This window comes from Anser brachyrhynchus (genome assembly GCF_964034855.1).
Source record: "Anser brachyrhynchus genome assembly, chromosome: 22".
NCBI classification, from domain to species: Eukaryota; Metazoa; Chordata; class Aves; order Anseriformes; family Anatidae; genus Anser; species Anser brachyrhynchus.
In genome coordinates, this window is record NC_137715.1 from 3,410,924 (window position 1) to 3,426,566 (window position 15,643).

At 69.6% G+C, this 15,643-nt stretch overlaps 1 protein-coding gene across 5 annotated transcripts; it reads right to left on the reverse strand.

Moving 5' to 3' along the window:
• Nucleotides 1-151: 151 nt before the first annotated feature.
• HAP1 (huntingtin associated protein 1) lies at nt 152-14,098 on the reverse strand. Of its 5 annotated transcripts, none has more exons than XM_080565215.1 (17): nt 13,882-14,092; nt 10,515-10,783; nt 9,813-10,007; nt 5,022-5,098; nt 4,785-4,901; nt 4,568-4,668; nt 4,289-4,397; nt 4,068-4,146; nt 3,824-3,954; nt 3,643-3,717; nt 3,420-3,557; nt 3,261-3,328; nt 3,005-3,172; nt 2,472-2,788; nt 2,144-2,362; nt 1,639-1,741; nt 152-842 (listed from the first exon to the last, which is right to left on the reverse strand). In XM_080565215.1, the coding sequence occupies exons 1-17, from the start codon at nt 13,932-13,934 to the stop codon at nt 449-451; spliced, it is 2,613 nt and encodes an 870-aa protein (XP_080421341.1). In that variant the 5' UTR covers nt 13,935-14,092; the 3' UTR covers nt 152-448. The 5 variants fall into 5 exon arrangements, with proteins under 5 accessions (XP_080421341.1, XP_080421342.1, XP_080421345.1 ...); XM_080565217.1 differs by lacking the exon at nt 152-842 and adding an exon at nt 1,092-1,548 and having other exon boundaries at nt 13,882-14,091; XM_080565216.1 differs by lacking the exon at nt 3,643-3,717 and having other exon boundaries at nt 13,882-14,098.
• Nucleotides 14,099-15,643: the final 1,545 nt, after the last annotated feature.

The window sequence follows — 15,643 nt, forward strand, 5'->3', positions numbered from 1 at the left end:
GGGCACAGGCAGATCACCCTTTGCTGCAGCTGCGACAGCTCCCAGGGGGACAAGCTGCACAGGGGCCAGGCGCAGCAGGAACCAGAACAGTTTTTATTGCCAACAACTGGCTCTGCTGAAGGGTCCACAGCCCCTGGGTGGGGACAGGGCCAGTGTCCTCCAGTGCCCCGAGCATCCTGCACCTGGGACCCCTGCAGCTGCAGGACTCGGGGCTGGGGGAGCAGCGCAGGGGGACCCTGAGGCATCACAGCGTTGTGTCCTTGCAGTCAGGGCAAAGCCCCTGCAAACCAGTGCCAGGCCCTGGGGCACCACCAGGAGGCAGCCAGGGTTTGGGTGATGCCCCCCCTGGCCAGGCAGGGACCAGGAGCCTGTCCCGTCTCTGTGTCCCATGGATGAAGATGAAGAGGAGGACACATCTCATCCCAAGCTTGCAGGCGCTGCTGTGCCATCACGTCGGCGCATCCCGGCCTCCCCTGTGCTCTCCTCGCGCGTAGGACAGCTCCCCTCTGGCCACCACCTTATCCAGCCCCAGGCGGCGCAGCTTCTCCACCAGGTTCAAGCTGAAGATGCTGCTCCTGGGCAGGGGTCGCTGCTGCCCCCCAGCCCCGGGGAAGGGCTGCAGGGAGCCCTGGGGAGCAGCTCGCTGGGGGTCCTGAGCAGGGAGTGAGGGGGGCCACCAGGATACGGCTGAGGGCACCGAGGCAGAGATGCCCCGCACCAGCAGGAGCCTGACGAGTCCCAGGGGGGTGCTGGGGGGTCCGGGGCTGGGCACCTCTGGTGAGGGGGTGCAGAGGTTCAGCCTCTCAATGGGCCCACAAGAAGGCACGACGGCGTTATACCGACTGGAGGAGGAGAAAGAGAGAGCAAGGGGGGGGGGGGATATCAGGGAGCTGGCTGGAGCTGGGGGGGCTGCAGGCAGAGCTCGGCCCCTTCTCCTCCTTCCTGCATGCTCATGGCCCGGGCAGGGGGCAGCTGGGGGGGGCAAGGGGCTGGAGCAGCCCCCAGGCAGCAAGGAGAGGAGGGGGCACAGGCACTGCTCCACAGGCATTTGGAAGGCAAAAGCTGTCCCTGGCTAACAGCAGCCAGCAGCCTCCAGCTCACCCCAGCCCCCACCAGGGCCACATTCGGGCTCATTAATTAAGGTGCCTGGTCCTCGCTCCAGCCCAGCCCCGGCAGGAAGCAAGGGGGGTGGCAGAGCTTTGCTCCAAGCCCTGCCTGGCTGCTCCAGCACACCCTGGGAGAGGCCCCAAGTTCTGAAGCAGCTGGAGGAGGAGGAGGAGGAAAGGAAATCCATGTCAGCTCCCAGAGCAGAGCCCCCCAGGCACCCAGGAGCAGAGGTTGCTCTTGCCCCCAGGGCTGCTCCCCAGGACCCCCCCCCCAAGGAAATCTTTGTCACATGAATGAAGCAAGGGGAGGCTGCCCCCAGCCTCGTGGCTGTCACCGAGCCCTGGGCAGGCCGTGGCTCGAGCTGTGGGAGTCGGGGACGTGTCCACGAGCACCTCTCAGGGCATCAGCAGCCGGGGGCCCCAGGAGTGCCGCATCCTGGAGCTGTGGGAGGGGGGCAGGGGGCGAGAAGGGGAGGGTTAGGGGGGGAGCAGGGGACAGCGGTGCAGGCGGTGGGGGGGCCACGCGCCTTACCTGGGTGTCACCGTGGTGAGCTCGGTGGTGGGGTGGAAGATGTGGCAGGTGGTGATGGTGAAGGTAGATGGGGTCTGGGGGAGGTTGTTAACAGAGAGGAACACTGGAAGGGACAGGAGACACCGGGTTAACGGGCAGGGGGGGTCAGGAAACGGGGCGCATGCAGAGGCAGCGAGCAGGGTGCTGGGCATGCAGGAGCACCAAGAGGAGCACCAAGGCTCGGCTGAGAGCTGTCACGGCCAGCAGAAACCCGCGCACAGGGCGCGCACCCAGCTGCGTTTCGGTCAGCACCCGCTCAGCGGGGGCTCGAAGCCAAATTCTCTCCCAGCCCCCCCTTCCCTGCATGCCCCCGCGGCCAGAGCATCCCCACGGGCAGGCAGGGGCAGAAGAGAGGGACGCTGAGGGGAGAGGGAAGGCAGCAGGAGGGTGCGAGGGGTAACTGCAGCAGGAGGGCAGGGAGGTGCCGGGGTCCGCGTCGCCCCCCGTCCCCTCGCCCCGTGCTCACCCCCGGGGCGCTCCTTGGCTTTGGCGGGTGTTGAGGTAGGGAGCAGCTGGAAGGAGGCGGCGTCCACCTCGTCCTCCTCCAGGTCGGTGAGGCTGTACACCTCCTCCAGGTCGATGTCCAGCTGCCTGAAGTCTTTGGTGAGCACCCCGGGACGGGGCACCAGGATCCCCCCCAGGTTGGGCCGCGCCAGCTGCTGCCAGTGGTGGAGCGTCACCGAGCCTGGAGGGGGGGGGGACACGGACACACACACAGCAGAGGGGGGCTCAGCCGGGCCCACGAACACCTCCAGGGCTGCACGGGGGCACCAAGCAGCCCCCGTAACCCTCACCTTCCAGGGGCTTCACGATCTGCAGCTTGTCGGGCAGGTAGGTGAGGGAGCCGAGGGAGAAGCCGGAGCCGGCGGTCAGCTCCGAGCCCCCCGAGTGGTTGGTGCCGGTGGACACGATGCTCTCGTTGGGGGTGAGGAAGCCGCTGGAGCTCTCCCCGTCCCGCAGCCTCCACAGCTTGCGCTCCCGCTCGGCCTCGAAGAAGGAGCGCTCCTCCGAGGCATGGCTCTGCTGCCGCGCCGACAGCCGCTGCACCGCCGCCTCCAGGTCCCGCCGGCCCGGGGCAGCCCCCCGGGGCTCCTCGACGGACCCCTCGCCCCTGCCAAGGGGGGGGGGCAGCGTCAGGGGGGCTGGGGAGGGGGCCACGGTCCTGCAGCAGGGCCCCCCCTGCATCCACCCTGCCCCAGTTTTGCAGCACAATCCATGCTGCAATGGGATCAACATCGCAGCAATACCCCAGCCCCTCCGCAGGGGTAGCGGCTCCATCACAACCCCCCTCCTCCCCCCAAACCACCACCACCTCCCCAGCACTCACTGGGTGCCCTCTGAGCCACAGAAGCCAGCGGGGGGGGTGTTGCCCCCCCTGGAGGGGACGGCTGACAACTGCTTGGAGCTGGGCATGTTCAGGGGAGACTCGGAGCACGACTTGGCTTTGGCCGCCTGGTTCACCGCTTTCACCGTCTCGAAGACGCGCAGGTAGCTCCTGGGGGCAGGAAGCAGGCGGGGGTGGATGCTCGAGCCAGCCCCCCCCCCCCCCCCCAAGACCCCCCCCTCGAGGGGCTGACGCTCACTTGTAGTCCGAGGAGGAGCCGTCTGTCCCCTTCCTCATCGTCCCCTTGATCTCAGCTGCCAGCGAGTCCTGGAAAGGCAGGGGATGGACGCGGTGTTGGCAGGGGAGGGGGGAGCACGGAGCCCCCCCCCCCCCAGCCCTGCCGCGGCCCCGCGCTCACCAGGGGCAGCAGGCTGGGCGCGCCGTAGCGGCTGACGGTGCTGTTGGGGAAGCTGCGGCCGCGCAGGCTCTTCACCTCCTCCTGGGCTTCCTGCAGCATCCCGCCGCACTCGGTGTACTTCTCCTGCAGGTCCCGCAGCTGCAGGGGGGGGCACAGCTCAGTGCACGGCCCCCCCGGCTGTAGGGGGGGGGACCTGCGGCCAGCCCCCACCACCCAAGCTCACCTCTGTCCGGAGCTGCTGCTGCACCTCCTTGGCCACGGCCAGGTGCTGCTGGAGCTCCTCCACCTCCGAGCCGTACTGCGGGACGGGCAGGTCAGGGAGCTTCGCCCTGTGCCCCCCCGCCCCCCAGCACCCCCCCGGCACAGGGCAGGGGACACGGAGGGGACAGGGAGGGGACACTCACCGCACGGCACTTCTGCTGCAGGTCCACCACCTGCGCCAGGAGCTGGCTGATCTCCTCCTGCTGCCGCGCCGTGTCCTCCGCCTTGCGGGCCAGCTCGTCGGAGAGGCAGACGACCTGCTGGCTAGCTTCGGCTGGGGACAGAGCGGGGTCCGTCACCGCAGCCCCCCGCAGCGATGCCCGGGCCCCCCCCCCTACCCCGAGCCCGGAGCGGAGCTGCCCCCCCTGCCAGCCCAGCCCCACGTACAGAACTGCTCCACGCAGTCGATCATCAGCTGGTGCTCCTGGTCCTCGTACTGGCAGGTCTCGATTGCAATGTTGGTGGCCTGGGGGAGAGGACGGAGGGGCTGAGTGTGAGGGGCAGCACCACCAGCCCCCCCAGGGAAGTTTAGGACACACCCCTCAGCCCTTCGTATCCCCCCCCGACCCAGCCAGCTTCACTGCCGGGCACCCCGCGTGTCCCCACACCTCCAAGCGAAGTTTCTGGTTCTCCTCCTCCAGGCACTTGAGTTTCTGCTGCAAGGTGTCGTACTGGAAGTACTGCTGCAGGGACGAGGACGACTCCTGCCGGCGCAGCCTGGGGACAGCGTGGAGGGCGCTGAGCACCCGCAGTGTGGGCAGGATGGGGTCACCCACCGACCCCATCTGCAGGGCCCCAGACCCATGGGGCAGCCCCAGCCCGACACCTCCACCCGCCCCCCCCGAGCAGCCCCACGGGGGTGGGCAGCGGGGCCGGGACCCACTCACGGCGTGGCGGTGGCAGAGGTGGGCTCGCTCTCCTCCGTGGTGGTGGTGTAGAAGTGGAGCAGGTCATCCCGCATGGAGACCTCGTGGCGCAGCTGCGCGATCTGGGGTGAGGAGAGGGGACATCAGGGCACAGGCTGGGGGCCACAGCCCCCCCCCCCCCGGCCAGGCTGGGCACGCAGTGGGGTGAGGGCAGCGCTCCGTGCCCAGGGGCTGGTACCTCCTCTTTGGCCAACTCCAGCTGCTCCTCCAGCAGCTCGTTGCGCTCCGTCAGGCTCCGGTTCTGCTTCAGCAGGGACTGCCCGATGCGCGCCGCCAGCTCCAGGTCCCGCTCTTTCTGCGAGGGACAGATCTGTGTCACCTGGGACCCGTTCCCTCTCTGCCCCCTCTCCTGCAGCCCCCCTGGCCCACCCCCAGAGCCCCAGGCTCCCCGTGCACGGAGCATTTTGCGGCGTACCTCGTCCAGCAGGTTGGTGACGGCATCGATGTCGTGGTAGGTCTTGGTGATCCTGACGGCCCGCTCGGTGCACAGGACTGGGGGAGGAGGGCAGAGGGTGAGCCCCGCTGGGGTGGGGGGGGCTCAGCACGGTTCCCCTGCTGCCTCCCCCCTGTGCTGCAGCTCCCCCAGCACCACGCGTTGTCCCCTGCGCTTCGCAGTGATGGGGACAGGAGGTGGAGCTGCTCCACGCTGGTCACCAAAAAGGACTTCTCTGCAGCAGGGTGCAGGCAGAGATGCTCACAATGGCACTGTGGGGAGCGGGGCACGCTCCCACCTTGCCCCCCTGCATCTCAGGGTGGTGGAGATGATGCCAAGGTCGTCTGGTCACAGCCACCACCCTGCCTGGACAGGCCGGCAGCCCTGGCACAGGACACACGGCCAGGATGGAGAAAGGCCGGCAGCGGAGACGGGGTTGGAGGCAACATCTCCAGCAAAAAGCCAGGCTGGTACCAACAGCGATGTGTGGCACAGTGCAGGGCTGGGAGGCAGCGCCACCTCCACTCTGTCCCCAGCCCCCTCCCCAGGCCTCCCCGCCAGCAGCCAGCCCTGCCCTACTTTCTCCAGGGGGCTACAGACCGAGGCAGAGCCGAGCGCAGGGATCTGCTCCAGCCCCTGCTTTGGTGCCCAGGAGGCAGGGGACGGCCCACAGCATCCCCATTTCCACTGCCCTGGGGGGGACCCAGCACCAAAATTCATCCTCGGGGGATGTTGTGCATGCACCCACCCCGCTGCCCCTCCAGCTGCAGGGAGGCAAAGAGCAACGCCTGCGATCTGCCACGGGGCAAAGGCAGCTGCAGGCTGTGGCCCCAGGAACAGGCAGCAGGAACACCACGCTCGAGGCTCGCCTCCCCCCAGTATCACCACGCTCAAGGCTCGCCTCCCCCCAGTATCTGGGTCTCTGGCACAGACGGGCGGCGCGGGGCCGGGGCCGTCTGTCCGTCCCCCCAGCCCCAACCCCACCGACAGCGCCTGCGGACGCTGCCAGACGGCGCCAGGCACGCACCCAGATGGCAGCGCCGGAGCTGCGCAGCAGGAGGGAGCCAGCAGCGAGCACGAGGCCCCGAGCCCTGCTTATACCCCAAGCCCTTTCTGCGCCCTACAGCCGCTGCCGACACCCCCAGCTTGTGTCCACAGCCTCATGGGCGCGTGCCTCAGTTTCCCCCAGCAGAGCGGCGCACGCCCCACGTGTTCCCCCCCCCAGCCCCAGCAGTGCTCCCCCAGCCGGGGGGGGATGTCTGGGGCAGGCAAAGTGGGTTAACGGGAGAGGCTCAGCCACACAAATCCCATTACGCCGCCCCAGCTGGGGTTGTGTAATGGTGCGTGCATCGCCATGGCAATGCCCCCACTCGCCACCCGTGTCCCCGTCCAGCCCCCAGCAGGCACGTCCATGGGGAGAGGGGGGCCAGCCCCAGCCGCAGCCCCCTCCCCATGCCCCAACAGGGCCTGGTCCCTGCAGGGGTCCCCAGCTGCACCTCGTCAGGCCACTGAGCTGTTAATTGGGAGTAATTAGAGCATGAGCATCGTTATGGCGTGAGCAAGCGGCAGGCCCTGGGAGCCGCAACACTGGCGGACACGTACGCACCCGCGCCAACCGCCGGGGCCTGATCCGGCACGACACAGGGTCCTGCACCCCACAGGAGGGCAGCCCCCCAGCCCCTTGGGGACACAGCACTGGGGGACCCCTCCCCATCCCTCCACTTGCCACCACTGGGGCACCAACCACCCTTTTGGGGGAACATGGGAATCCCCATGGGCAGCAATTTCCCCCCAGTGAGCGGGGTCGTGGGGGGCTGCCAGCCCCCTAGGGAAAGGCACCGTGGCCCCAAACACTGGGTCCCAGCCTTGGGGCAGCACGGAAAAGGCGACAGCAGCTGCTGGGGAGACCCCAGCCCAGCACCTCCCTGGCACCGCAGACCCAGCCCCAGTCCCGGACCCACACCAGCCCCAGCCCCACTCCGCGCACCCCCGGCCCCGGGACCCCTCACCTTCCTCCAGCTCCCGAGCGATGGGGTCTGCGTCGCCGCCCCGCTCCGCATTCCCGTTCAGCTCATCGTAGGCAGCGGGGCTGCTCCAGATCTCCATGGTGCCGAGCCGAGCCGTGCCGAGCCGCTCGCTCCCGCCCCTATTTATGGGGTCGCCCCGGCTGCGCGCACCTGCCCGGGCGCATCCCGCCGGGGGCGGTGCTGGGCTGGAGCGGGGCGGGGGCGGCGGGGCCGGGGGCTGCCCGCTCCCCCCGGTACGGCCCGGCACGGCACGGCCCGGCACGGCTCGGCACGGCACGGTTGGGCTGGCAGCGGCAGCGCTCTCCCCGTGCGCCTTGGGGACCCGGTCCCGCTGGGGGCGCTTGGGAGCCGCGCTCCCCATTCTGCGCCCCGGACCTTTGGAGCACCCCAAACCTTTGGAGCATCCCAGGAGACTCCCCCCACCGTGCAGCCTAGGATCAGGTTCTCCTGGGGAGCACCCCATCGACACGCTGCTCTCATCAGGCACCCTAAGGCAGGGGTCCCCATCGGGGCACCCTGGGGACGTGGTCCCCATCAGGCACCCCAAGGCAGGCTCCCCATCGGGGCACCCTGGGGATGCGTTTCCCACCAGGGTGGTCCCGCTCAGCCCTGGGGTGCTGTGTCCCACCTCAGCAGGACTTGGACACGGCGGGGTCTGGGCACAGCAGCCCCCCGTGGTGCCAAGCTCTGACTGCCAAGAGGGGACACTGTGGGGTCGCTGGCTCCTGAGCAGCAGCTTTGCAGGGCTGACCCCAGCTGGGTCACGCACGGGTGGCCCTTTGGAGGGACAAGGAGGGGTTTCAGGACCCCCATCCCAAACCCTGCCTGTGGGCAGTGCCAGGTCACCACGGCGTGCTCCCTGCCCTGCACCTGGCCAGCCTCATTCTTTCACCCCAAACTGTCCCCATTGTCACTGACAGCGCACAGCAGGATGCAAATGCTGCACGCCTGGGTGCCCAGTGCGGTGCTGGGACCCACGGAAAGGCTTTTCCATCCTCCTCAAACCTGCCCCGCTCAGCAGCCCCTTCTGAGCCCCATCACAGGCTGGCACACGCCTGTCCCCCGTGGGTCCTGGGTGCCCCACGCTCCCCGGCTGGCACCCCCAGCACCTCCCCAAACGCGCTTGTGCAGAGGCAGCGCTGAGGCAGGGGAAGCTGAATAAATCACTTGAATCATGGAGGAGCTGGCTGCCACGTTGCGCAGGGGCGGTGGGCAGGAGGGCAGCGGGGTCTGGGACCCTACGGGGCTGTGCAGAGCCACGGGGCGCTGAGCGGGGCCGTTCTCCAGCAGGACGCCGGTAATGCCAATGCACACAGTGCCTCCGCCACCGCCTGCCCCTGTGCCTTTCCTCGTTAGCACTGAACTGATCAATGAATCGATGAGGCTGGGGTAGGAGCTGCCCTTCAGCAACACACGATCCAGTTGCCTGCAGGATTCCCACCCGCTGGCCCGCACTCCCCTCCCTGTATCCTATCCAGGACCCTGACCCCTGACCACGTTCTGCCACAGCCACAAAACCCTTCCGGAGCTGGGGTAGGACCCAGGCACCCGCAGTGCCACCCTCTCCCCTCTCCTTGTGCAGGTGGTTTCTGCCTGGGGATGTCGCAGCCCGAGGGCAGGGACTCGCCCCGCGGGCACCCCAAGGACACAGCCTGCGTCTCGTGGTGGACGGGCAGGAGCCGCTTCCTCCTAATCCCCCGCCGGGGGATTTGGTCCTCCGTGCAGGTCCCCCGCGTCCCTGCGCAAGCAGATTACAGGGGGCTATTTCTGATGGCAGCTTAAGGGTTTTGGGGGGAAGGGATGAGGGAGCACGGGCCCCTGCCACACCGCCAAGGCACAAACGTCACCCAGGTGCCAAGGCACAGAGGAACGTGACACGGAGAGGGATGTGACACGGAGAGGGACGTGACACGGAGAGGGAACGGCGACACACGGGGTCCTGCTGAGCCGGGCACTCCCCACCGGGCACCACACAAGCAGGGCTGGGGACTCAAACCCACCCGAGGTCACTGCAGGGCTGGGGGTCCGGGGGAGGGGGGGGCAGGAACACCCTGGGGGCGGCCCCAAGCACAAGCAGGGGGTGGCCCCCAGCTCAGCCCCTCGTACGTGGGCAGAGGGAGCCTGGCTGGCAGCGGGGCCCAGCCCCATCTGCCCCACGTCCATCCCCCCCAGCCCCTCGCTCTAATCCTGCCCCCACCACACGTGCACCAGAGGCAGAGGCGCAGCACAGATCGTCCCCTCTGTGGTGCCCACCAGACCCCCACCCCGTGCCGGGAACGGGTCTCGCACCTCCATGGTTGGGAATCGCCCCCTTCCCAGCCAGGGGGCTGCGGAGTTCTCCCCCCAGGTGCCCGTACCCCACAGGGCTTTGCCGGCAGGAGCAGCCCTACACCCCCCGGCCACTCCAGGCTGTGTTTGGTGACACAGCGACACTTGGGGCCACCAGAACACCCGTCAGAAGTGGCCCTGCTGGTGTGCCATCCCGGAGAGATGCAGGGCACAGGGAGTGGGGACACGCTGGGGTCCCCGGGAGCTGTCGGAGGCTCTCTGCGAGCGTCCAGCTCGGCTCAGCAGAAGCTGCTCCCAGAATTAGCCCGGGATGTTCTGGGCAAGGAAATCCATCCCGGCAATCCCGTTAGCGGCGATTAACTCCCCCACTGCCCCCGCAGCCCCCACCGGACCCGAACACCGTCACCTGCGCCCCACTGCCCTCGCCCAGCCCCACGGCGCGGGATGGGGCACTCACGGAAGTACTGCAGGGTCTCCGCGATCTGCTGGGGGGTGAGGGGGGCTGCGGGCTCCGGGGGGGCAGGGGGGGCTCGCAGCCAGTCGTCGTGGTCGTAGCCGAAGACGGTGTCCGCCCGCAGCTTGTAGTGGGGCAGCTGCTCGCCCAGCAGGCTGATGATCTCCACCTCGGGGACATCGCCACCGCTGCACAGGTCTGGGGACAGAGGGGCACCGGGTCAGCCGAGGGGTGGGGGGATCTGGGGCCGGGATAGGGGGGCAGAGAAATGGGGTGGGGGGCAATGGAGGAGAGCTTCTTGCACCCCTCGGACCCGTCTGTCCCCTCGGGGTTTGGGGCTGGTGCCACCAGCAGCCAGGTCACCCCCAAAGCCACTCATGCGGTGCGTGGGGGAGTGGGGGTCCCAGCGCTGGGTGGCACACAGGGACCCCCCCAGCTCTCCCCAGTCCCCCTCCCCTCCACCCCCCGCTTTCTGCAGGAAGGGTCCTGCTGCCATCTCCTGGCCACGCTCAGCCCAGCCAAGCGGTGCTGGGGACACCGGGGACAGGGACACGAGGTGGGGGACGCTGGGATGGTGGCTCAGCAATGGCCACGCGATGGGGCTGGGATGGGGGGGGGGGGGGGGACCAGGACGGAGCTGTCCCACCCCTGACCCCCTCGCCCCGGTCCCCACAGACACCCACCGGCACCACGGGCTCTACCCACCGGTGATGGTGACGGCATCGCGACGTCTGCCCGCAGCCGACCCGTGGGGCACGGCGTCAGCGTGGGGCAGGGCAGCGAGCGGCGAGGCCGGGCCGGACAGGAGGCAGCGGGCGGGTGGGCGCTGGCCGGGGGGCGTCTCTTGCGGGACCGCGGTGTCCAGTTTGGCTGGCGTTACGTGGGGGGGCCGGCTGCCATGGGGGGACGCACCTTCCTCCCTGGCTCCCCGGAGAGGTGCTGGCAGGAGGCAGAGTCCCTGCTCCGGCCGGTGCCTGGGGAGAAGGAGCTGTTAGGGAGATGTACGGGGGACGAGGGACACATCCTGCCCCCCAGCCACACTCTCAGGCACCCAAGTGGAACCTTAAGGGTCCTCCCCACCAGCTGAGCCCCTCCCTGGGGGCAGCATCACGGTGGCACTGCTGGGTTCTGGGGCTTGGGGAGACCTGGACAGCAACGCCAAGACTCGTCCCATGGGCCAGTGGGGACACAGGGGGACCACGGGGACAGCCCCCAGCTCAGCCCCCCGCTGCCCCGGGTTGCTGCAGGGCAGTTTTGGGGTTGGCGCAGGGTGGGCGTACCTGCTAAGCGCTGCTCCGCACCACCGAGCTGGTGGCCGCTATGTGGCGCGGGGTCCCGGCACCAAAGCAAACACTTGGTGACGTCCGGATCGGCGCCAGCTGGGGGGGAGGATGCTCCGAGGGGACCGGGCAGGACCCTGCTCCCCCATCCAGGTGCTCGGCAGCGGGTGGACACGGCTGCGGTGCCGGCAGCTCTCGCGGGAGCCCTCGGGAGCCCCACCTCGCAGAGCAAAGTTCAGCTGCCATCCTCCACCCCATCGCCGGCGAGACGCAGAGCGCAGCCCTGCCGTGCGCCCAGGGCAGGGCCGGGCAGCTTCTGTGGCCGTGCCAGCCCAGCCATAAACACATCATGAGACAGGCCATAAAACCAACATGTTCCCGGCATCTCCAGCGATTCCAGTTCGGGCTGTGGCCACTGCTGGTCCCACCGCCGCGTGGGGCAGGAGCCCCCCATGCCAGCCCCGTGCCCCCATCTGTGCTGCAGCGGGGGGCTGCAGCGTGCGGCAGCCCCTCGGCCCCGGGAGCGGGTCCAAGCCGGGCACGTCGCTGCCCTCCCTCCTGGCACGTGCTCCTGCCTGGCTGCTGTCACGTCCACAGCACCAGGGCTGGGCCACCCTGCGCCTGGGCCAGATCATCCCCGGCACGTGGGACAGCCATGGGGTGGCAGAGACACCCCAAAGCACACCCGCAGGCCCTCTGCCCCACCACACCAGGACCACCAGACCCGGCTGGCCCAATCCTGCCCCGTGCTGCCCTAGAGAAAGGCTCCCTGGCCCCACTGGCTCTCTCCCTCCCCATTTTTCCCCTGAGAAGGAGAGGGACCAACCGTGCCGAGGTGTCGGGCTGCCGCTGCCCCGCTCCCTCGCTGCCGCTGGCTCTGGGGAGCGAGCCTCTGCGTCAGCACAGAGCCCTGCGTCTCCTTTTGGCCCAGCTCCTGCACATCCATTAACTCTGCCTGGGCAGGGGACCTTGTTCAGACACGTGCGAGCAGCTCCCATCGCCCCCGGACCCCGCCAGCCCACCAGCGTTCAGCCACTGCGGTGCCCACCGGCTGACTTGGAGACGCCTCCCACGGGGGCTGGTGGGGGGCACAGGGCGAGAGCAGGGGACGGCGGAGCTGGGGGTGCCCCGACGGCGGGGCAGGAGTTGCAGGGCTCATCCCGTGCCCTGGTGCACGTGCAGACCTGCACTCGCTGCTCCTTGCCCTGCTCCGATGCTGTCATGCAGCTCCTGCCCGGGCTCCTCCGTGCGTGCAGCGCAGCCGTGCTGGAGCTCCCCCAAATCCCCTTCCCCACCCCGTGCCGAGGAAGCTCGGCAGCAGCTGAGCCGTGCTGCGGGCGGCCGGGCTTGCTCCGGGCTATTTTTTCCCCCCAGCTGCTGCCGCAGAAGCCTGAGGCTGGGTTGGGGAGCAAGGAAACTCTGCAAGGGCATGGGTCAGGGGGAGGCGGCTGGAGGGGCAGAAGGACTTGGGGAGCTAACCCATGGGGACGCACAGCTTCGTGTCACCGCACGGGAGGGACAGAGGCTCCCAGGCCTGGCTGGTGCCGCTGCCCAGCGCCTGGTGTGGCTGCTCCCACGCCCAGCGCTGCGGAGGAGCAATAACAATGCTCAGGGCGAGGGCAAGGGTGAGGCAGCGGCTCAGTCCCGGTGCTGGGATGGGGGTGACGACTCTGCTGCCCTGCCCTGGCCCAGGGGACGTCCCCAGAGGAGTCCCTGCAGTGGTCCCCGGCCTCGGAGCATCCCAGCTATGGGTACAGCCACGGCTCCTGCAGCCCATCAGATCCCATCCCAGAGCGCAGGAGGCAGCCTCTGACCGAAGCATCTTTCAGAAATGGGCCTCTCCCCGCATCCGAGGACATCGGGGAAGGACGTCTGCCCCAGCAGGTAATCCCTTGGGCTGCCTCGCCTCCCAGGTGGAATTGGGACCCCTCTTCCCAGGTCTCAGCTCCGGCTCCACCACCTTTGCTGCGTTGTGGCCCCCCGGGCCCCTGATGCTTTGTCACAGGCACCAGACCTCACCACGAGTGACCCCACGGTGGGTTTTGGGCGAGCGAGCGGGCTGAGCCCCGCGCCTCCCTTCCCCCTACAGAATTATCCTCGGTGGCATCAACCTCTTCCCGTACAGCAGGAAAATCCCTCCCCGCTCCTGCCTGCAGACTTCCTGGTTCACGCATCGGGGACCACAAAACACAGCCAGAGCCCGGCTCACCGCCTCCGAGCCCCCTCCCCGGCCCCGCAGCCAAACCATGGGGACGGGGAATGGGGACCCCGTCCCTGCTGCCACCCCCGAGGCCACCTAAAGCCGAGAGAGGGGAAAATCCCACCCGGGGTGGGAGACTTTGTCGGCAAAGCTGAAAACTTGTTCGTCGTGCCGGGGCTCCTGCGTGGGAGTGGGGCTGCAGGGATGGGGAGAGAAAAAGTGAATTACTGGGGGGGCCCCGCAGCCACGGGGACCGGCACAGCCCGGCACGGCTTGGGGGGGGCTCCCGTCGGACCTGGGCGGGCTCAGGGTGCCAGGAGGTGCCGGGACTCGGTGCTCCGGGGGAAAACGGGGAGAGCAGAGGGGGATAAAAGGGGGGGATAACCAAGAGGGAGGCACGGTGATAACGGGGGGGCCCGGTGCGCCCGAGAGCGCCGCAGCTCGCTGCGCCCCGGCGAGGGGCCGGGGTACCGGGAGAACCGGGGGCTGGGGGTACCGGGGGGGGGTACAGGGGGGGGTACCGGGGGGGTGCCGGGGGCGGCGGCCGGGGCTGCCCCGGGGCTGCGCGGGGCCGGGCGCGGGGCGCACTCACCGCTGCGCGCTCGCTGCTCCCGGCGCGGAGGCGGCCGCGGGGCCCTCGCCCATCGCTCCCGCGGCCCCGCCGCGAACAAAAGCCGCTCCCCGGGCAGGTGCGGAGCGCGGCCGGGCATGCCGGGACCTGTAGTCCGTCCCGCCGCCTCCCGGGGCGCCCCCCCAGCCCGCCCCGGGGCCCGGTTTCGCGCTGAAGCCCCCCCCCGGGCACGCAGCTCCGGGGGGACCCCGGGAGAGGCGGCAGCTTCGCTGTCCGCAGCCCCCCCTAAAAAAATTCAACCCCCCCCCCCGTCGGTGCACCCACCCCCCACCCCCAAGCCCCGCCGCTGCGGGATGCAGAGGAAGGTGGGGGCGATGCTCGCTGCGCGTCGGGGGGGGGGGGCACCGGCACCACCGGGCAGCGGCCGGGGCTGGGGGGGCGCGGGGGTGACAGCGAGGGCCCCCCCCCAGCTGGGGAGCTGCGGTCCTGCCGCGGGGAGATGCGGGGGGGGGGGGTCCGGCCCCGGTACTGCCCAGCCTGGGGCGCCCGGAGCATCCCTGAGAGGGGTCGGGATGGGGCGGGGGGGGGGCACCGGGGGGGGGTCCGGGCTTGGCACGGCCGGAGCTCCAGGGAGAGCGGAGCCCCGTGGCGCTGCGGAGCTGCCGGCAGGTGGCAACAGGGGGCCGAGACGAGGGGAGAGGCAGCCGAGGGCTGGGCGAGGCGGGGGGAGCCCCGGGGGGGTCCGCGGGCAGGGGTCGGGGGAAGGTCCCTGCCTCCGGCCAGAGTCCCCCCCGGATACTGCAGCCCCGGGTTCCCAGTGCAAGGCGGCAGCGCCTGAACCCCCCCCCCCCGCAGCTGGTTCGGCTGCTCTCCTGCACCCCCCAGCCCGGGATGGGGGGGTTCTCCCCATTGCCCACCCCTGGAAGCATCTCCTACAAGCAAAGGGATGCTTGGCTCCAGCCTCACGCCCCCCAGCCTCGGCCCCCCAGCCTCGCTGCCCTCCAGAAGCGTGCTCGGTCCTGCTGGGGCTCCCACACCCCCCCAAGAAGGCAGCCACTGGCTGTGCTGTTTTGCTGAGCCCTGATCCTGGCACAGGCCGGGGTGGGAAGCGAGGCTGCATCCCCGCTGCAGCGGTGCTTGGCCACAGCCCTGGGGCTGAGCTGGGTGCAGGATGTTCCCCCGCCCCAACGGGATGGTGCTGGAGGCAGCCCCGCTGCCCAGGCCGGCTCCTCCGCCCTTGCCCTTCAGCTCGTCCCTGCCCCAGGCTGCTGGGGTTGCGCATCACAGAGCGGGGATATGGCCCTGAGCAGCTTGAGGTGAGCAGGATGGCAGCACAGCACGTCGGACGTGCAAACCTTCACACCCTGCCCTGCCCTGCAGCAGCCTGGGCCCCCGCCTCGCCTCCCCACCACGGCAGAGCTGAGCAAAAAACACAAGGCTGGAGCGGGGCCGGTGCTGACAGCAAGCGGGAACAGCCACAACGTTGTTCCTAGTTCCCTTTGATCACAGCCCCCGTCTCCCAGCACCGGTGGCAGCCGTGTCCACCTGATTAGCATCTCGCCAGTGGCTGCACAAAACGAGCTTTGCTACAGCAGAGCGCACGCAGCTGCAGGGAGCTGCCTCCTCCGTGCCATGCCGGTGCTGCGCATCTCGCCCCACGTGCACTGATTGCAGCACCCCGAGCCACCGGGCGCAGCGCAGACAGCTCTGCGTGCCCCTAATGCCCTGGTGGCGTGGGGCTGGGCTCCCCCCGGGTCCCCCACCGCTGTCCAAGGAGCATGCA

Excerpts from the sequence above, each read along its gene's own strand:
- HAP1 (XM_080565215.1), bottom strand. The coding sequence starts at position 13,934 with ATGGGCGAGGGCCCCGCGGCCGCCTCCGCGCCGGGAGCAGCGAGCGCG. Across the intron at positions 4,902-5,021 it reads TCACCAACCTGCTGGACGAG|AAAGAGCGGGACCTGGAGCT; the intron begins GTACGCCGCAAA and ends TGTCCCTCGCAG. Across the intron at positions 843-1,638 it reads CTCACCACGGTGACACCCAG|TCGGTATAACGCCGTCGTGC; the intron begins GTAAGGCGCGTG and ends CTCCTCCTCCAG.